General features: G+C 52.9%; 1 protein-coding gene and 1 long non-coding RNA gene across 8 annotated transcripts in view; one reads left to right on the top strand and one right to left on the bottom strand.

The window, feature by feature from the left end:
- MROH7 (maestro heat like repeat family member 7) overlaps positions 1 to 17,897 on the top strand; it is a 55,091-nt gene extending 37,194 nt beyond the window's left edge. For 3 of the 7 annotated variants that reach the window (XM_049110409.1, XM_049110411.1, XM_049110408.1), the window contains 9 exons: positions 2,545 to 2,682; positions 3,741 to 3,879; positions 9,031 to 9,171; positions 10,449 to 10,628; positions 11,088 to 11,351; positions 11,620 to 11,742; positions 14,567 to 14,669; positions 16,989 to 17,051; positions 17,572 to 17,897. In XM_049110409.1, the coding sequence (XP_048966366.1) occupies positions 2,545 to 2,682; positions 3,741 to 3,879; positions 9,031 to 9,171; positions 10,449 to 10,628; positions 11,088 to 11,351; positions 11,620 to 11,742; positions 14,567 to 14,669; positions 16,989 to 17,051; positions 17,572 to 17,816 (1,396 nt within the window). In that variant the 3' untranslated portion in view covers positions 17,817 to 17,897. Of the gene's footprint in view, positions 1 to 2,544; positions 2,683 to 3,740; positions 3,880 to 9,030; positions 9,172 to 10,448; positions 10,629 to 11,087; positions 11,352 to 11,619; positions 11,743 to 12,555; positions 12,622 to 14,566; positions 14,670 to 16,988; positions 17,052 to 17,571 lie in introns of those variants that run through there. The other 4 variants (XR_007410851.1, XM_049110413.1, XM_049110410.1 and 1 more) reach the window with 4 other exon arrangements.
- Positions 8,621 to 21,103, bottom strand: LOC118354773 (uncharacterized). The gene is made up of 3 exons (XR_004815853.2): positions 20,988 to 21,103; positions 14,991 to 15,206; positions 8,621 to 9,294 (listed from the first exon to the last, which is right to left on the bottom strand). It is a non-coding gene; the product is annotated as an uncharacterized LOC118354773 (long non-coding RNA).
- Between the last annotated feature and the right edge of the window lie 41 nt (positions 21,104 to 21,144).

The following is a 21,144-nucleotide window of genomic DNA, read 5'->3' as shown; positions in this document are numbered from 1 at the left end:
TGTTTATTCATTAGAGACAGAGAGAGGCAGAGACACAGGCCAAGTGAGATGCAGGCTCCCTGTGGGACTCGATCCCAGGACACCAGGATCATGCCTTGAGCCTAAGGCAGATGCTCAACCACTGAGCCACCCAGGCGTCCCCCACACAGGTGTGTTGTAAGGACCGAATAGGACCCCACATCACAGCGGGACACCACGTGCCAAGAGTCTGAGCACCTGGCACTCAGGAGGGTGGCACCCTTGGCTCAGAGAGCTGGTGGGTTCGGGGAGAGCAGAGAAGGTGCTAGAGGAGGAGCAAGAGGAACACGAGGTGGCAAAGTCCTCAACGGTTGAGGGATAAAGGGCGTGATCTTTCCGCTCCCAAGACCCCCTGAGTTAGGCCTGGGTGAGGGAGCTGGAGAGAGCCCAGTGTCCACCTGTGCAGTGCAGCTTCTGTGCTCTGCGGCAGCCTTGGGCTTTGGTGCAGCTCTGTGTTGGGTCATTGGCCCCCCATCCCGCGAGAGGAGGACTGGCAACACTTGCTCCACTTTGCTGGGAAAAGCTGGGGAACTTCTAGAAAGGTGGAGCTCGCAGAGTGGGTGTTTGAGGGACCCAAAAGACCTGCACCACCACCCACAGCCTTCTTACCGGCAGTGTCACCTCTGCCTTCTTACAAAGCAGCACAGACCTCATTTGGGGTCTTTGGGAGTGGGTGGGGAGGAAGGAAGATGGGTAGAGTCATTTTTGTAAAAATTTGGAGCCTGATCAAGGAAACGGGGGAAGAGAGCAGTGATGTAACTATGATGTGGTGCTGTGTCCAAAAGCGTTGGCCTGATTCTGAGTTCCCCGCCTGGTACAAACCGGGGTCTGGGTAAAAGCTGCGACTGTCTGAAACCCTGAAGTCACTTCCTTCCCTGTGGAATTCCTGAGCTCAGAGCTGTCCCCATGGCAGGCAGAGAGCAGGTGACCAGCTGCTCCTAGAGATGGGGACACACTCGGAGGGGAGGGTGGTCAAGTCACGGAGGAGAACATATGTAGGAGGCTCATTTGGTCTTGGTTAAAGGTGCTGGTGTTTGACTGGAAGGTCGAATCTTCCTCCTCCAAATGAAAATGCATAAATCTCTGCTTTGCTGTTCAGCCAGTGCTTGGAGTTTTGGGGGTGAGGGAAGAAGGTGGGGGAAGGGACGGCTGGGGAGGGCGAGCCCCAGGCTCTTAGGTTGGGTAACACCTGGAGCCTGCCTCCCTCTCTCCCTTCCTGTGTTTGTGTGTGTGTGTGTGTGTGTGTGTGTGTGTGTGTGTGTGTGTGACTTTGCTGGTTCAGGACTGTAACTGACAGCACACGTCTCAAAGAATCAGCGCAAAGCTTGCATGGTTCTGAAAGCCCTGGCCTCAGTAGAAACTTGAATTTTCACACTGAATCAGTAGTCATTACAAAACCCAAGACATGAAAATTAAAAGCAAATTCCTGAACATCACCTGATCTCTAAAATGCTTTGATGCTTTGTCTTGAATCACGAGAACCACCAACTCTCAGTATCTCCTGAGGCACGTCCATACGTTATAAACTCTTTAAACGAGGGCTTACATTTCTAGAAAACTTTGTTTAAATGTAAGCTTCATTTCACACATTGCCCAGTTTTTAAAATATTTTATTTATTTATTCATGAAAAACACAGAGAGGCAGAGACATAGGCAGAAGGAGAAGCAGGCTTCCTGCAGGCAGCCTGATGCGGAACTTGATCCCAGGACCCCGGGATCATGACCTGAGCCAAAGGCAGCCGCTCAACCACTGAGCCACCCAGGCACCTCTGTCCATTTTCATTTCATTTTATTTTATTTTTAAAAATATTTTTATTTATTTATTCATGAAAGACACACACACACACACACACACACACACACACCTGTGGACACCCGGCACTGTGCCGAGGACACAGCAGGGCATCAGCTGGTAGCTGTCCCCCCTTTTTGCTCCTTCACAGCAAGGCTGCTCAAGCTGACCCGAAGCTCCTGGTTCCCAGCCTCATGAATCCATGGGTTGTGAAAGCTCCCCCTACCTCCCACCCGCACTGCCCCCCGGGGTTGCTGTTGTGTATCCAGGTTGGGGGATCCCTCCTTAAGTGCCCTGAGAGGGTAAAGGACTCAGGCCAACAGGAGATTTTGTACAAGTGAGTGGGGGTGGGGGGGCTGCCCTGCAGGGAGCTGCCCTGTCAGGAGTATGAAGGGAAGAGGAGGGGAGAGAGAGGCAAGCCCAGGGGCTGGGGGGCTGCTGGGGACACCTGGCTCTGACCCCTCCCTCCAGGAAAGAGGCTCAGAAGAAAAGGGAGGGTAAAGCACCATTTGGGGGAATTTTGCTTCTGTTTACTCTCTCAAAGCTAATAAGTTTTAAAAACTTATTAAAAAGCCGCTTTTTGGGGGTACACTGGTGACTACTACCTAATGATCAGCAAGGCCCAGAGAAACTTGTGTGGCCAGATTGGAGCTGATGATGGGAGAGGCCGGCTGGAGGGAGGCCCGGCCCACGGAAGCCAGGGCCATGAGGTCTCAGCCCCCTTGTCTTGGCAGCTGGGTGGTCAAAGTGGTGAAAACCCTGCTGCTGAGGATGGGCTGTTCGTATGAGGCCACCTTTCTGGAGGACCAGGGCGGCTGGGAGCTCATGGGGCAGGCGGAGAACCACCACCGAGGAGTGTCCCTGCTGGCAAGGTGAGGCTGGGGCTGCGGGGGCAGAGGTAGGGGGAGGGAGAGTCGTCAGCAAGGGAGAGACTCGGGTTTGCACCTGTCTCTGGGCAAGACCTTTGCCTCGGCCCATCACCTCCTCTAAGTGGGGGGGGGGGGTAGCGTTCAGCTCGGTGGGTGGACACGCTCTGTGGACGCTCACAGGCCATAACAGTGCCTGGCAACCGCAGAGCACTCAGCTTACATATGAAGCACCTTTTCTCGCTGCATTAGGACTTAGTTCCTATACTAATACGGACGTGGTGGTGTAGTGAGTAGTTTACAGTGTGGCCCTGGAGCTGGGCTGCCTGGGTCTGAATCCCAGCTCACCACCTCTCAGCTGTGTGACTCAGGGCCAGTTCCTGTCCCTCTCTGGGTCTCAGTTTCCCCCCACCCTCCGCCCTGTCCTGCTCATGTGGAAATAATAATAGGAGCCATCTCCAGGGTTTAGGATAAGGGTTGAAATACTTTGAACAGCTCCTGGTATATGGGAAGGGCTCAGCACAGGTTAGCTTCCACTGCATTTTGCTGACTGGTGGAGCAAGGGTTACCAGCACAGCAGGATGCCAACCAAGGTCCAGAGAGGGACAGCTATGTACGAAAGGTCACACAGCCAGGAAGAGGCAGTGCTGGGAGATGACCTGCTGACCCAGACCGGGGCTCTTCCCTTTGCCACTATACACAGCCTCCTGTAGGGTCGGGAAGGGGGACCTCGATTTCGACAATGTGGCTCCTGCAGGGATCTCAGGATACAATTGTATTTACTGAGCACCTACTATGCTCTAGGCACCATACAAAGAGCTATACGCTCTGTGCTCCTGGGCAAGCTTTCCCACTCTGAGCCTCAGGTTCCCCGTCTGTAAAATAAAGCAGTTAAACTAGATGGCCTCTGAGATCCTCTCCAGGTGGGAAATCCTGGGAACCCAGGACCCCAGGTGCCCCTGCCTTGCTCAGAGGTTAGAGTGTCAGATCAGACCCCCCCTTCCCCAGCAGGTCCCCTGGGGCAGGAGAGCCTGAGGGGACTGCTCACCCTTCCTCACTCCCAGGGCCATGGTGCACTACTCCTGCCAGGAGCTATGCCGCATCCTGTACCTGCTCATCCCACTCCTGGAGAGAGGCGACGAAAAGCACAAGATCACTGCCACCGCCTTCTTTGTGGAGGTACCGAGGGGCAGCAGGCACGGGGTGAGGCTCCTCCTCCCCAGGCCCTGGAGCATGGGCCTCAGTTTATATTCCTGGTCATTTCTCCTGTGCAAACAGTACTTAAGAATGGAGAGTTTCATGGGCCTGGGTGCTCTAGAACATACAGACCTCATAGGGTCTCCCTTTGCTCCTCCTGTCTCCACTCCTTCCAGACTCCCCTCCATGCCCGGGCAACCCCCAGCCTTGGCTGGGCACTGCCTTGTGCCGAGCACCAGATTAGAGATGTAAGGTTGGTGATACAAATATGAAATCGACTATGCCCAGTCCTCAGGGAATTCTCAGTGTGTCAGGGAAGCCAGAGGACACCCTAGTTATAACATGGGGTGCCAGGGAGTGACCTGTGTTCTGATGGGAGCAGTCTAGGCTGCGGTAGAACAGGAAACTTGAGGTGGTGGTGGTGGTGGTGGTGGTGGTGGTGGTAGCATCATGGAGGGCTTCCTGGAGGAAGCGACATGTAAGCTGAGTTGAGTGCATGGAGAGTACTAGGCAAGGTGCTGGGAAGAATGACTCAGGAGGTTGGTTAGGGTCAGAGCCAGAAGAGGAGACCCACCAGCGATAATAGCTAACATTTACTGAGCACTTACCATCTTCCAGGCAAATTCTTAGAGTTTTACACATTTTGATTCATTGAATCCTCATAAAAATCCCATGATGCAGATGCTATTTCATCCCCCATTTTAGAGGAGGAAACTGAGGCACAGATTTGAGTCAATTTTCCAACACCATGCAACTTGTAAGGGGCAGACTCAGAATACAAACCCAGACTCCTGGGTTCTCAAACCCAATTTCTCCCTCCCTCCCTCCCTCTCTTTAGTTTAGAAAAAAATCTGGTAAAATATATATAACATAAAAGTTAACCATTTTAGGGGCACCTGGGGGGCTCAGTCAGTTGAATGTCCAGCTCTTGGTTTTGGCTCAGGTCATGATCTCGGGGTCCTGGGGTTGAGCCCCGTGTCAGGCTCTGCGCCTAGTGTGCAGTCTGCTTGTCCTCCTCCCTCCTCCCTTCTCTCTCTCCCTCTCTCTCTCTCTCTCTCTCTCTCTCTGTCTCTCAAATAAATAAAATCATTAAAAATAAGTTACCCTTTTCGCCATGTTTACGTGGACATCCCAGGGGTATGACGTACCCGCACACTACGTGCAGCCAGCAGCACCATCCACAGAACTGCTCATCTTCCTTCCCGAGTGCAGCTTCTGTCTCAAACTGAAACTGTATTCATTAAACACAACCTCCCAAAAAAATAAAATAAAATAAAAATAAACACAACCTCCTGTTCTGCCTCCCCAGCCCCTGGCAACCAACTTTTTACTCTGTCGCTATGAACTTGGCCATTGTAGGCTTCACGTAAGTGGAATCCACTTAAGTGGAATCATACAATATTTGTCCTTTTGTGTCTGGCTTATTTCTCTCAACATTATGTCTTCGAGGCTCATGCGTGAAGTTAACAGGGCTCAGAATTACATGTTTTTTTTAAGGCTGAATAATATTCCCTTGTATGTAAACACCACACTTGGTTTATCCATTCATCTGTCGCTGGATGCTTGTAAAACCCACTCTCCCAACAACCACCCTTCCCGTCTCTCCTGACCTGCTGGTTGTCATGCCCGGGTCTGCGCTATCATCAGGGGCTGCAGTGTGGGGTTCAGAGGTAGGAGGCTCACTTTCTGCTCAGAAAGTGGAAGGTTAAGGAAGGCTTCCTGGAGGAGGTGCCATCTGAGCTAGGCCTTGACAGGTGAGTAAAGTCCGGGAGATGGACAGGAGGCAGCAAGGCCCTCTGGGCATTTCCTGCGTCTCTCCTGCCTCGCTAGATGGACTGTGAGTCTGCAGAGGAGGGACTGTGAGGGACTCACAGTCGTGTTTGCATTACATCCCCAGCCCTGAAAGCTCCCTAAGAAGTAAGGATTGGATGGATGAGTGAGTTGCCCAGAGGAACACTTGGCCCGGCCCTGCTAGGACCAGTAGAAGGTGTCACCTCCAGGAGGACAAGCTTGGGTCTTGGGGTCAGGCGTCCTAGGTTCTGGCCCCAGCTCTGCCAGGTTCTAATTTCCTTGATGGACCTGGTGAGGGAAAGGTAATGTTCAGTTTCTAGAGGACCTGAGATATCCCAAACACTGTGCTGACCTCTTTCACATGTCACCCCTGGATTTGCACAGTGGTGCTGAAAACAAGGCTGCTTCAAGATCCCACCACACAGCTCAAGGGATCCAGAGAGACTCTGGCTAGGTGTGCTTGACTGGATCTTCTTTTCTTTTCTCTCCTTTTTTTAAGATTTTATTTATTTATTTGAGAGAGTGAGAGAGAGAGAGAGCACAAGCAGGGGCAGGGGGCAGAGGCAGAGAGAGAAGCAGACTCTCGCTGAGCAGGGAGCTCGATGCAGAGCTCGATCCCAGGACCCTGGAATCATGAGCTGAGCCAAAGACAGACGCTTAACCGACTGAGCCACCCAAGTGTCCCTGGATCCTCATTTCTGCTCGCCCACTTCTCTCTAAGTGGTTCTTGGGGGAGACAGTGGAGGTTGCACCTTGCAGACCCCAGAGGAGGTTCCCATGTCCACTACAAGGTCAGGGGCGCTAGGCTTAACCTTAGGGCCACTGCTCAACGTTCCCCTGGAACTCTGAGCAGTGGCCCTCCTCCCTGCAGCAGTGTCCTCAGCCAGCTTCAGTCCCTCTCCCACTCCTCAGAAGAGGGGGACTACTCTTGGCCAGAGCCACTCCCCAACATTCACTGTGGTACGTTGACATAGCTCGCATATCCTGCCCACCCAGGCTTCCCCAGCTGCCTGTGCTGTGATTGTCTATGTGTGTGCTGCTTCTCCCAAAGCCAGGTGAACTCAAGGGAGCTGTGTGATCTTGGCAAGTCCCGGAACCCGCCGTGTCTCAGTTTCCTCACTTGTAATGTGGGGATAATGAATTGCCCACCTCATAGGATTTTCTTAAAGATTTATTTATTTTAAAGAGAGAGTGAGAGAGAGAGAGTGCCTGTGTGTATGTGTGGGGCGCGGGGGGCAGAGGGAGAGGGAGAGAGAGAATCTCCAGGAGACTTCCTGCTAAATATGGAGCCTGACACAGGGCTCAATCCCACGATCCTGAGATCATGATCTGAGCTGAAATCAGAAGTCAGACACTTAGCTGACTGAGCCATCCAGGCTCCCCTAGGGTTTTGATGAGGATTAAATGAGTTCATGTAAAGCTCTTAGGATAGTGTCTGCACCTAGGAAATACTGTCTGTGAGTCAGCTATGTTGCTATTATTATTTCTTTTTTTCTTTTTTAAAAGGTTTTATTTATTTATTCATGAGACACACACACACACACACAGAGAGAGAGAGAGAGAGAGAGAGAGGCAGAGACACAGGCAGAGGGAGAAACAGGCTCCAGGCAGGGAGCCCGACACAGGACTCAATCCCGGGACCCCAGGATCACACCCTGGGCCAAACGCAGGCTCTAAACCACTGAGCCACCCAGGGATCCCACTATTATTATTTATCATCAGTACTCTTTTCTGCATCTCTAGTGTGTAGCCTGGTGCAGAGCAGGCCCGAGTATCAGTTGTATGATGGGTGGAGGATGGGCCGAGGGTGGAGCCCCTCCTCTACTGCCTCCTCCCCCTCTGGGCCACCCCCTGCCCTTCTCCCCAGCTCTTTCTCCTCATCATACCCACACGGGGTCTCAACAGTCACACTAGAGGTAAGACCACACAGATAGGAGAAGTGTTTATGAGGATGACCAGGCAAGAACTAAAAACCAGTTGGTTGTCGTGGGTGGAAGGTGGTGGGAAGGGGAAGGGGATGGGGTGATGCCTGGTTTGGCTAGGACAATGGGGTGTGGGGGGAGCTGGTGGTGCTAAACCCAGCCATGGGAGCATAGGACGAAGGGCAAGTCTAAGGAGGAAAGGAACCAAATTTCACATTGGGCCTGAACTCATGCACCAAAAGTGTTCCATAAGCATATCTCTACCCCAGAGCTTGTGTCGGGTCACAGGGGCCCTGGGAGAAATGCTCAGCGTGTGTCTTCAAGGAAGCCCCAGTGGGATGGAGGAGGCAGACACATGAGCAGATAGGGGCACTCAGGTTTTCGTGGTCAGGGCTCCCAGGGGCCCAGAGAAGGGGGCAGTCCACCTGGGTGAGGCCTAGGGGCGTTGTCAAACACGGCTTCAAGGGGGGCCGAGTTTTAGAGGGAGCCAGGCAGTGAGTAGGGGCTGGAGTGGAGGTGAGAACCCTGCCAGCACAGAAAGGACAAAACAGCCTGGGGCATTCCACAAACAATGGGCCACTTGGGGAGAAGCTGGCTGGGGTGTAGGGTGGGCATGGAGTGAATGAGGCCCCAGAGGCAAGCAGGGCCCAATGGTGAAAAGTGGGGTGAGGGTGGCATGGAGGCTCTGAGCTGGACAGTGACACATTCAGCCTTGCTGTGAGGTGCTGACGGACATCAGGTGGACATGTCTGGCCCACTGTTGGTTTTCTGATTGAGAAGCTCTGGACAGCGGCACAGACGAGAGATGGTGACTTGGGTGTCACATGCCTGGGGACAGCAGTTAAAGTCCTGGGCAGAGCTCATCGAGAACAGTGGGCAGAGGGAAGCCAGGTGGAGAGGACAGCCTTCAGCACCACCCACGCTGATGGCTGGGGAGGCAGGAGCCAGGGGCTGTCACCAACTAGAGCAGTGCCATGGGACATGAGAGCCACTAGCCACGTGGGGCCTATTCAGCCTCTGAGATGTGTCTGTCTGAACTGAAATGTGTTGTAAGTTTAAAATTCACACCACGTTTCAGACTTGGTTCAAAAAAAATTTTTATAGAGTGTAAATAAAATATATCAATAATTTTTAATTTGATTACATAGCAAAATGATAATACTTTGGATATATGGGGTCGAATAAGATGCATTACTGACAATTACTGACATTAATTTCACCTTTTTTTTTTTTTTCTTTTTTAATGTGGCTCCTAGGAAACTTAAACTTAGGCCTGTGGCTTGCCTTGGACGGCACTAACCAGATAGCCATCATTCAGGTCCCACACTCAGCCCCTGGCCATCCAGCACGTACTCCTAGTGCCTGGGGAGACTGGGGAGGGGGTGTGTGTGTGGGGGGTTGCCCTGTCCCTCGGCTCAGGGAGTAATTACCGCTATTCCCTCAGCTCCTTCAGATGGAGCAGGTGCGGCGGATCCCAGAGGAGTACTCTCTGGGGCGGATGGCAGAAGGCCTGAACCACCAGGAACCCATCATGAAGGTGCTGTGCATCCGAGGCCTGGTCATCTTGGCCCGCAGGACTGAGAAGGTGAGCAGAGGGCAGAGGAGAGCCTGGCCCAGCCAGGCCTGGAGCTGGAGGAAGGAGGGAGCTTGGCCATCACAGACTCTAGGATGTTGGAATCCGTTTCTGTCTCTGCCTCGGCTGCCCCATCTGCAAAGAGGATAGCCTTTTATAAATCCCTATATACTTTCTTCTTTTTTTTTTTTTTCAAGATTTTATTTATTTCAGAGAAAGAGAGAGAGAGAGAGAGAGAGCACAAGCAGGGGGAGGTGCAGAGAGAGAAGGAAAAGGAGAAGCAGGCTCCCCACTGAGTGTTGGAGGCCGACAAAGGGCTCAATTCCAGGACCCTGTGATCAAGACCCAAGCAGAATGGGGCACTTGGGTGACTCAGTGGTTAAGTGTCTGCCTTTTGCTCAGGTCGTGATCCCTGGGTCGTGGGATTGAGTCCTGCATCAGGCTCCCCGTAGGGAGCCTGCTTCTCCCTCTGCCTGTGTCTCTGCCTCTCTGTGTGTGTCTCATGAATAAATAAATAAAATATAAAAAAAAAAGACCCGAGCAGAAGGCAGACACTTAACCGACTGAGCCATTTAGGTGCCCCAGACTTTATTCTTTTTGAAATAGTTTCTAATCCAATTTTTGCACAATAACCCAGAAGGCAGTATGTATACGAGGGGTTGGGGATGGCAGTAATTATTCCTATTTTACAGATTAGGAAACTGAGGCCCAGATTGTTGGTGCATCTTAACAGTTTTTTAAAGATTTTATTTATTTATTCATGAGAGACAGAGAGAGAGGCAGAGACATAGGCAGAGGGAAAAGCAGGCTCCATGCAGGAAACCTGATGCGGGACTCAAGCCCAGAACCCCAGAATCACACCCTGAGCCAAAGGCAGATGCTCAACTGCTGAGCCACCCAGCCATCCCCATATTAACATTTTAAAAGTGCTTTGTGTTCCCCTACCAGACACCGTTGCAGCTCCTGGCATAGAGGGACAAGGGCAGGATGTAGACTCAGAAAGCTAACTAACAATGCAGGTCATCTACCTGGTGCCAACAGGGGGGTGGCAGCCAAGGGCCTCAGGTTCTCAGGTATCCAGACCAGGAAGGTGTTAGTGAGGCCAAAGAGGACTTTGGGGACAGCAAGAGCTTGAGTGAAGACATTCCAGGCAGGTGGGACGGCATAACCAAGGGCCTGGAGGTGGTACCTGCCCCAAGTTCATCTCAGTGAATCAGAAGCTGGGGCTCCCACCTGTCGGGCCCTGCCATCAGGTAGAAGCCCACATCCCAAATGGTCCTGCCCAATAGACTGCCAAGGTGCAGGCCCTCCTGCCCTCCATGGTGAAGGGGCTGAAGAGCATGGATGGGCTGCTGGTGGTGGAGGCCGCCCACAACCTCAAGACCATCTTGAAGGGGCAGGACCGGAAGCTGACGGACAGCTCGGTCTATGTGGAGATGCTGCAGATCCTGCTGCCACACTTCAGCGATGTAAGGGATCTCATGGGGGTGGGAGTGGGGGTGGGGGGCAGCCTATGGAGGGTGGCTCTTCACTACTCTGGGGGCTGTCATAGCTCCCGTGGCCCACCGAGGCAGGGCTGAGCTCAGTCAGCCCAGGGGAAAGGACGCTTTGTTCCAACTGGCGTGTGTCTTTTTGTAAGTGGTTTGCACAGAGAAGGATCCTTTTGTATTCAAGGTTCCCCGGACACTTACCTCATTGCAACCGACCACCTAGAGGGGGCACACATTTTTAGCTGGGTCCGGCGGGGGGCGGGGGGGGGCATTTTTCCACTTGGCATTAAGGCACCTTTTAGGTGAGCAGGGTTTACCTGGCTGGGAAAAATGGGCAGAGCTCTGGACCTAGGCTCCAGTGAGGGGGGACACTGGCCCGAGGTCACCCCACCACGTGGCCTCTTCTCTGCTCCATCTCTGTGCCTCTTGTGCCTGGAGGCCCCCCACCCCCCCAGTGAGTGGAAGGAAGGCTGTGTGCCTCCATGGGGGGCCCAGAGGCAGCCTCCTGGAGGAGAGAGCATGCCTCAGCCTCTGGATCTGCCCCAGTCACGAGAGGACGTGCGCTCCTCCTGCATCAACCTGTACGGCAAGGTGGTCCAGAAGCTGCGGTCGCCCCGCACCCCAGCCATGGAGGAGCAGCTGATCAGCACCTTGGTGCCCTTGCTGCTGACCATGCAAGAGGGCAACGCCAAGGTGAGCCAGGTGAGTGTGTGCAGGCGCCGGGCCCTGTGGCTGAGCCTCACTTTATGGAAACCAAGCCAGCGTCACTGGCAATCTGTTATGGACAAGCCTGTTTGCCAAAGGCAGTCGTGTCCGAATCCCTGCTCAGAGGGAACAACGTCACTTGTGCATTTCAAATAGGAACTGATTTTTCCCAAATTCAGTTTCATGGAACTTTTTCTCCCCTGGAATATGTTCCGGCTGTCCTGGAATTCCCCAGCTCTTGTACTCTCTTCCTGTTGGCCTCCAGAAATGTATGAAGACCCTGTTCCACTGTTCTTGCTTCATGGCATGGGAATTGCCGAAAAGAGCTTATAGCCGGAAGTCCTGGGACAACCAGCAGCAGACGGTGGCCAAGATATGCAAGTACCTTGTGAGTGCTTTTGAAACTGCAGTGGTTCCCGGGAGTGTGTTGGAGGTGGGCGATGCTTTCCCCCTTTCTCTTCCTTCTTGCACAAGCATCCTGACTGGCAATTCCACTGCTACCAACACATTGATGGGTCCTGAACGTTCATCTGCATTTCTAGCTTCTCACTTCTAGTGTCCCTCTCCAGTGGCTTACTGGACACCTTCCTGCTGAACCACACGCACTTCAGCTTATGGCCTTCCCATTTCAATTCTGCTCTGTCCCTCTAGATGCCCAAAGCAGAAACCTAGAATTATCTGAGTCTCTATCTCCCTCACCTTCCACGTTCAATCAATCTTAAATATCCTAACCATTTCTGCGTCTGCTTGTTTCCCCCCCTGTCCTCAATGTCCCTGCCCTTAGTTTAGGGCACTAATGTCTCCCAGGCGGGCCGTGGATCCATCCACTCCCTGGCTCTCTCTGCCTTGAATTTCATCTCTCCCCATCCCATCCCATCCCCACTTGGGCCACCAGAGCCACAAACATGAGTCTGTCTGTGTCACAGCCCTGCTTTAAGAGCTTTATTAGTTCCCTTTTCTGCATTAGCAATTCCCAGGCTGAGTTCTCTGAGACACCCATCGCACAGGAAATGCCCCACAGAGGAGAAAAGGGGTTCTAAGATGAATAAGTTTGGGAAACACTGCCTCACCATCTTCCTCCTGGGGATTTTCAAGGCCACCAGCTCATTAAAGGCTCTGAAATGTTCTATGCTGAGATGTTCCGTGGCTGTTGAATCCATGGTTTCCCAAACTTATTTAACCACCAAACTCCTCTTTCCAGGTAACACCTGAGGGCATCCTGGGGTAGGAGCAGGCCACCAACATGCCATGGCACGCATGCTAGAAGGTTTGCCACCTAGTCCCCTTTACCTCCCCTGCTGTCACAGCCTCCTCAGGATGCAAACCCAAAGACAGGGATTAGCATGTAGGGGGTTTATTAGGGTGCAGCATTGGGGTCGACAACCCCATGTCCACTTGTTATTGGATGCCAGCCACCCTGGGAAGGGACTTGACTTTGGGCCAGCAGTTCTGTTCCTCGGAGGCAGTCCCCAGCGTTAGAGGACTAATCCTTCCCACTGGAGGGAGATCTGGGTGGGGCATGCCAGCACTCACAACACCAATCTCATGAAAATATGCAAGGTAACAAATTGTTCCTACAATTCAGAAGAGGGGCTGGCCACTACCATTTATCAGTAATACTTAAGACCTCTGCACTCCGGGGTCTAGTATTATTACCATCATTTCACAGACAGTAGAAGAGGCCCAGAGGAGGCATTTGGCCAGGGCACTAATTGAAATACCTACAGTGACCAGGGACTGGGCGGAGGATAATCACGGGTGATGTGGAAGTGGTGGGACCTGTGTCAACCTAAAAGGGCCCAGGCCCTGTTAAAAGCATGAGAGGGTCCTCTGCTTTCACAAGAAAAGCCACAAACCCAGATTTTCATAAGACATTAATTAGCAATCAATTTAGCTTGTTGAAAACACTGTGCTGGTCATTGCTCCGCCAATGACTTGTGGTTTGTGGGCTGCTGGCTTGTGATGTCTGCGTTAGACCCCTCTAGATTCTGTTTCTGCTCTTTCCAGCATCAACAGGTTTGCTCATGTGAAGGTCAACTTCTAGCTTTAGCTTTAAGGAGGGGGCGGTAACCCATCCATCCATCCATCCATCCATCCATCCATCCATCCATCCATCCATCCAATGCTTTCTGGGCATCTCTGCCACACCAAGCTTTGTCCAGGATACTGAGGACTCTGAGCTGAGTGAGCTGGCCCCTTCTCTTGGGGGAGCTCTGGATCCTGTGGGGGAGATAGGTATAAATAATCAGAGTGCAATGTCATAGGTGACATGACAAGAGCTGTAGGAACATGCAGCATGGTGAGAGCAGCTCTATCCAAGAGTTGAGAAAGGCTTCAGAGAGGAGGTGGTGAGCTGAGCCTCAAGGGATGAGAGATGCATCAGATGAAGAAGAGAGGGATGGGCAGGCCCATCAGGAGCAATTGCTTGTACCAGGCACAGATCTGGAGAGAGCCAGGCCACATCCTGGCACTGGAGCTCAGTGTGCATAGAGGTAGAGCCATTGGTAGAAACTGAGGCTGAGGAGCATGATCATGAGGGCTTTGATGCCAGGACTAGAGTTTACTCACTGACGTGCAGATTGTCAACTGGAGAGTAATCATATCAGATTCTTCTTTATTTGCCTCAACAATGCCTGTGTCCTAGTTTTTCCTTGATCAAACCCATCCTGAACACCACTGTCAGACTATGTTGCCCCAAACATTGCTTTGTCATTGCTCTATCAAGAAAGACTCCTGGCTTCCTATTTTCCAATGCATAAGTAAGCCTTATTCCTGTCTGGCTCTTAAGGAATTTTAAGACCTCTCTAACTCTCCAGTTTATTCTTCACTGCTCTGTAACTTGAATTCTTCACCCTGATCAGAGCTGACTCCTTATCTATCATGTCCCTTGCATACCATGTCCATTCTGACTTGGCCAGACTTTTTATTTTAGAACTTTCCTTTGAGCAGCAGCAGGGGGTGGCCTGGCAGGGGATGCACCCAAGGCAGGAAGACCATGGAAAGGATTGTTACAATCTGCAAAGAGAAGAAGAAGCCAGGGCTCTGGGGGCCTCAGGCAGAGAGGCCAGGATGGGTGGCAGAGAAGTTTAGGAGGCAAGGGGCCAGGGCTTGGCTGCCTTACGGGGTCACTGTTCCTAGTTCTGGGAAGGGTGGATGGGCAGTTAGTACCTCTGAGGAGGGCCCAGCACTCTTGGGCTTTCTCTTTGTCTCAGGTGACTACCCACCAGGACAGCGCCTTCACATTCCTCAGCCAGAGCCTGGAGTATGCCAAGAATTCCCGGGCCTCCCTCCGGAAGTACTCAGTCATGTTCATAGGTAACCTATCAAAACTAGTTTTGCTGCTGGGACTCTGCCTCCTGTCCATTTTGCTTCCTCCCCTTGGAAGGAAGCTGCCAGTCCTTCGGGCGCCTGGGAAACACCTCCCCTTGGGTATGAGGTTTGGCCAGCAGATAGTAGCAGTTCAAATTGGAAAGGTCTTCCCTCCTTTAAGAAACCTGCTTGGGAAGTGGGCCCCAAGGTGGATCCAGCCTGAAGTCCTTGTGCAGGTCACAGCCTTGGCAACTGTACACAGCGGAATCGCTGCTTCCCGCCCCCAAGCCCCAGTGCAGCATGGGTCCAGGCCCAGTGGGAGCCTACCATTGACTGTGCGAGGAGGGGCCAAGCTGTGCAGTAGAGTGAAGTAGAATCTCAGCTCCACGGAGTTATTTACTCCTGTAAAATGGGGATTAGCTCCTGTTTCACAGGTCAGAGGAGAATATTTTTTAAAAATGCGAAGCCTGGCCAGTCGAGGTGCTCCCTCAAGGTGCTCATGGTGCTCACTCCATATTTCCCGTAATTTCAACCTCTGCCTTTCTGGGGGAAAAACAACTAGAATCCTCAGTCAGTCAGAATCCCTTACTCCATCCCAGACCCTTCTGATGGCATGTGGGAATGTCTCCTCTCGGCTACTCCCCTCTCCTCCCCTAACAACCACACACTCTTAACCAGGACTAGGAGACCCCACTGAAAAGAAGCTTGGAGAGGATGACATTCCCATCCCCTACTTTTTTTTTTTTTTTAAGATTTTATCCATTTATTCATGAAAGACACACACACACACACACACACACAGAGGCAGAGACACAGGCAAGGAGAGAAGCAGGCTCCATGCTGGGAGCCCGATGTGGGACTCAATTGCAGGACCCCAGGACCATGCCCTGTGTCAAAGGCAGGCGTTAAACCGCTGAGCCACCCAGGGATCCCTCCATCCCCCACTTTGAAAAGTGATGCTTCTTTTAGTTCCTTTCCCCGATTCATTTGTGGTTTGCATCAGTCCAGTCACCCACACACCCATTCACTGGTTCAGTTAGCAAATGCTGCTTGATGCTCCACTCTGTGTCAGGTACCATGTCTAGTGTAGAGAAACAGAGAAGTCTTCTGGAGGTGATGTGGATATCTGGCGTAGGGCTGGGGTGGGGGTGTATGTGCTGTTAACATGCTCCAGGCAGGGACAGAGAAGCAATGCCCAGGGCTGGGGGCATCCCTCAGACTGTGGGGGGCAGGGGGCCTGCTCAGAGGTAGCTTCTCACACAGAGTGACATTATCTCCTAGATGTGGACATTTATAAATCTTGCTCCAAATTAATCATATCTAAAAGTGTTCGTGTTTAACACTTGAGTCTGTTCTCTGTGCCAGGGGCCTGTGCTGGGGAAACCAGGCAGAGGAGAGGACACATCCACCCCCAGCACAACCCCAGGCCTGGTGCAGTGACTTCTAAACTCTTGTGGGTTTATGAAATCCTGAAGAAAGTTATGAACACTTTCCCTAGAAAAATGCATCCATGCAGACAATTGTGCTTGTGATTTAAGATCCTCAGAGACTGCCCTCCCCACTTTCCCACCCCAAGTGGAGCTAAGCTTGAGACCCTGGGTCTGGGAGATATTCATAAGTCACAAAGTACATCACAGTATATACAGAAGGAGAAACTCAGACACTCTGGGAACCCAGAGAGGCACCTAACCTAGTGTGGGCGTAGGGTCAGGAAGGATTTCCTGGAGAAGTAATATGTTAAGCTGAATAGTCAAGGATAAATAGAATGAGTGAGGGAGAGAAATGTGGGAAGGGCCTCACAATAGGAGAGATGTCTGGCCTGGTGGGTTCAAGGACCTGCAGGTGCTTTGGGAGCCAGGCATGCAGGCGTGGAGCAGGGGAGGGCTGAGTGTGGTCGAGGAGCAGAGTATCAGGCCCTCCAGGGGCCCATCAACCACCTGCCTGAAAGGTACATGAAGCACTCCATGTCCTTCATATTAATGCTGCTCCAACTTTCTGGAGGAGGGGGCAGTTAGGGCAACACCTCCCCAAGTCTCAGATGAGGACATTAAGGGCCAGCCTCGGACCACCAATGGCCACACTGTCACAGTCAGCTGTAGCCGAGATTCTGTCCCTGTCCTGGCACCATCCCTGCCCTCTGGGCCTGCCAATGTCTCCTGGGACCCCTCTTGGGGAACCTGTCCCAGGGTCAAAAGGAAGTTCTCCTTCAATGTTCTCATTCTTGAGACTCAAGTTGGATGGGAGAGCTTCTCTTAGGAGGTCTGGTCTGTGGGCGGGGGTCGGGGTCAGGAGGTGGAGGCACTCACCTCTTGGATTACTCTCAAGGGTCCCTGGTCCCTTGCATGGAGAGCATAATGACAGAAGACCGTCTGAACGAAGTGAAAGCAGGTAAGTCATATCCTACATCTTTGAGATCTCAGGGGCCAGTGAGAGGATGAGTGGGCTCAGAGCGGGTGACAGGGGACAGAAGGCAAGTGGCTTCAGCTCAGTCCAGCTGCGCTAGTCTTTATCCACAGCGAGTAGGGTTAAGGGGTCACCAAGACAGCATACACCGCCCCAGCCCAGGGGAGGTTACAGTCTAGGGAACCAGGCTAGAAAACAAGCCCCAAACCATTTAGTGCAGGGCCAGTTCAGACTCTTACTAGAGGCAGATTAATTTTGTAACTGGGAAAACTAATGGGAGCATGAGGCTGGGGCAGTCCAAGAAGGCTTCCTGGAGGAGGCAGGTTTTGATTCAGGCTTCAAAAGGCAGGCACAGTTTGAAGAGCTGGGAGGAAGGAAGGTGAGATGAGGGGATACTAAGCAGAGTGCCTAAGCCAAGGCACGGAAATGAGAAGGAGGGATGAGCTGTGAGATTCATGTGGGGGCCTGGTCTTAAAAAGTGGCCTTTCCCCTCCCCATGACCCAGCTCTGGAAGACCTGAGACACGACCCAGAAGCATTGGTGTGCATCTATGCAGCCCAGGCCCAGGACCACATCCTGGCCAGCTGCTGGCGGAACTCCTGGCCGCTGCCGCACGGGGACTCGTGGGTGTGTGACCCGGTCCCCACGCACCGCTGGAGCCCTAGCTGTGAGAACCTGCCCACTTCCCACCAGCGGCGCTCCTGGATCATGCAGCTGCTGGGTTCCTGGAAGATGTCCTTGAAGCAGTGATGTCCCTGAGCCCCCAGCCCTCCTCAGGGGCGGCCACGGCCACAGCCATGCCCCCTATAAATGCCACGTGGCTTACCTCTCCCCCTGAGTGTTTCCTCCTGGGAGGCGCCACTGCTCTGTGTCACACACATCTGAGATGAGCATGACCTTCACTGTGGACTCGGCCAATGGTTACAGTCTCACACAGGCTGCTTCATCCACATTTTATAGGTTGGAAAGCCAAGGCTCGGAGACATGAAGTGGCTTCCTTAAGGCCACAGAGCAAGTCTCCTGCATGCCTCAGTGTCCCCTCCCCCACAGGGAGGGCAGAAGAACAAGAGGGGATGACGATTGGGGTGTAGGGGAAGGAAAAGGAGACTCTCTGGCCCCATGACATACACATATCCCGGAACCCTGACCTCTTGGGTCTCTGCTCAGATATTGTCTGTCTCTTATTCAGGTAACATTCAATGAGCACCTAACTTGGGCCAGGCCTGCTCTGGGTGCAGGAGAACAGGACCAGTCCCAGGCCCTAGTAATTCGTAGTCTGATGGAGTGGTTTTCAAAAGGGGTGATTTTGATCTGCAGGGAACACTTGGCAGTATCTGGAGACATTTGTGGTTGTTGGGTAGAGCCCAGAGATGCTGCAAACATCCTACAGTGCACAGACAGCCCTGCAGAGAAGAATTATCCATCCCAAATGGTCAAAAGTGCTGAGGTTGAGATGCTTTGGTCTGATAGAAGTGTCAGAGACATGTAAAGACACCAACAGCCCAGTGCTCTGATGAAGGGACTCACGGGAGCTGTGAAGTCCAAAGGATGTACATAAGCCAGCTGGGAGTTGGGGTGTCAGGGAAGGATTGCCAGAGACAAGACCCCCTGACTAGAGGGGTTCGAAAGATGATCACATGGTGGCCTTGTACACAGGACAGCAGGGCACATGGGACTGAGGACCAGCTGCTGATATGTAGGTTCAGGGGATCTTAGAGTGTGTGTGTTGGGAGTATCAGGGCCAGGGCCAGTCACTGCGGCCTTGGAGGCTGTGTGAAGGAGGGAGGCTTCAGGGAGCAGCGTGAAGGCATACTGTGGTGTTAAGCAGGGGAGAGATGTGGGGAAACATTGGCTTTAGAAAGCTCCTTCCTCTAGATGATACAGAAACCCTAGAGGCACAGCTGGTGGGAGGGCGGTTGGGTGCAGCCCTTCTGGACACAAATCTGTCACTATTCAGTCATACTAGGTTTATGTATGCCGTGATCTGAGCACACATCTTGGAGCTGGATTCTGGGCCTAACAGCAGGAAAGGGGGTGGTCTTGGCACATAACCTTTTCCATTGCCAAGAAGGTTCACAAACATGGGCCTCCTTGGAGTCTCACAATAGCCACGTGGAGTTATGGAGAAGGCAGGCCGGCTTCACTGCCCACATTCTACAGATGAAGACAGGGCTCGAAGGTGAGTGGGCCTTGTCCAAGGTCACATGAGAGAATTAGTAGAAGTGTGGGTTCCAAAGCTCTCCCAACTCCCACATCTGAGCACTTTCTAACCAAAGACACTGCTGCTTTCATTGGCCAGAACCCAGGTCTGGGCTGGCCTTGACAAAGGACAGCTACCCCATTCTGGGTCTAGGTGGCTTCAAAGCACAATAGAGGCTGACAGTCTCAGTAACTGGCAATGACCCCAAGGGGAAAGACACAGGCATGGCCCTGGAAGGCTCACGTACATCATCCTTAGCCCTGCTGTCCCTCTCGCCCTGGGATCAGATAATGACCAAGCCTGCCTTCTCCCCTGCTGGGCCTGCCATCTCTTCTCTGCAGCCTTGTCAATCTCTCAATCCAGCCTGCCCCCATCAATCCTTCACTTGGCAACCCAGGCCTTCCTAAGACAAATTTGCCCTTAGGTCTATCACCTGATCACTATCCTCTGCTAGATAAAGGGCTACAAGATAAAGGCCTGACTGCCCTCTGGCCCCCATTCATCTTGCTGGTCTTTCCTGTTGACTCTTGTGGTACCCAGCATGCCAGGCTCTTGCACACCTCCATGCCCCTCTGCACGGAGATTCCCACTGCCTAAAACGCTCAACTCCCCTCCCGTCCCCACCCATCTGGGGAGACCTTCCTCATTGCTGCAGAGAACATGGGTCTGTGAAGTCTCAGCTGAGCCCCTTCTGTACCTTTACTGTGCAGACTCGTGAAAGATGGTTTAGATTGGTCTGCTGCCTGTCCACCTTTCCTTCTAAAACAGGCGGTGGCTCCCTGAGGCTATAGCACTCATCGCAGGGCCTCAGCAGCCATCTCCTGGGGAACCTATGGCTGCAGGAAGGTGCACCTGGCCTGGAGATCTTGTTTCCATCTCAGCTGGGGCCGGTAGGGAGTGGTTAACCTCAGAAATAGGCATGTCTGATCAGATAGCCCCTTTCCTTGAAATTCTTTAGAAGGTACCACTGCACCCTGAGGAAGACCCAAGTCCTCAGAATCACTACCCATCATCCCTCCCACCTCACCTACTCATCACCTTCTTTCTCATTCTGCTCCAGCACCCCCACCATCCCCAGATCCCCTCCCTGGGGCTGAGCACTGCCAGCCCCCTCCATAGAGAATACTCTTCCCAGACAGGCTCTGGCCACCGTGGGACCCCTCCTCTGTTTGAATGCATGTACACCCAGCTTAACACCCCACACCCATAGAGACACCTGGGTGGCTCAGTTAGTTGGGCCTCCAGCTGCTTTTTAAAAATATTTTAAAATGATTTTATTCATGAGAGATACAGAGAGGCAGAGAGAGAAGCAGGGTCCATGCAAGGAGCCCAACGTGGGACTCGATCCCAGGACCCCAGGATCACACTCAGGGCTCAAGGCAGACGCTCAACCGCTGAGCCACCGGGGCTGCCCTGGGCCTCCAACCCTAGATTTCAGTTCAGGTCATGACCTCAGGGTCCTGAGATGAGCCCCATCTGGCTCCCTGCTTAGGGTGGAGTCTGTCTCTCCCTCTGCCTTTGCCACTCCCCCTGCATACCGGCTCTCTCTCTCTTAAAGTCTTTAAAAAAATAACTTTTCCCCGATAGCTCCTGCTAGCACCTGCCAACCTCTGACATCTTGTTTCCTGCGTCTCCCCAGTGTCTCAGCAGCTCCCGGGGAGCAGGGGTTTGATCTGCTTGGCCCAGAGCAGTCTACCCAGCGACCACCACAGTGAACGCACCAGGAGCTTAGGAAACGCGCTGAGTGAGCACACGAGGGAGCGCCGTCAGACGGGAACGCCGCGGGGGCGCTGAGCTCCTCCTCCACCCGCCCCAACGCACTCGGGGGCGGGGCTGCGGCCGGCGCAGGGGAGGGGCGGAACCCGAGGCGCGCGGGCT

The sequence above is a fragment of the Canis lupus genome, chromosome 5 (assembly GCF_003254725.2).
Source record: "Canis lupus dingo isolate Sandy chromosome 5, ASM325472v2, whole genome shotgun sequence".
In the NCBI taxonomy this organism is placed as follows: domain Eukaryota; kingdom Metazoa; phylum Chordata; class Mammalia; order Carnivora; family Canidae; genus Canis; species Canis lupus.
The sequence above is the reverse complement of the archived record's forward strand: the minus strand, read 5'-3'. Positions and strand labels throughout refer to the sequence as shown.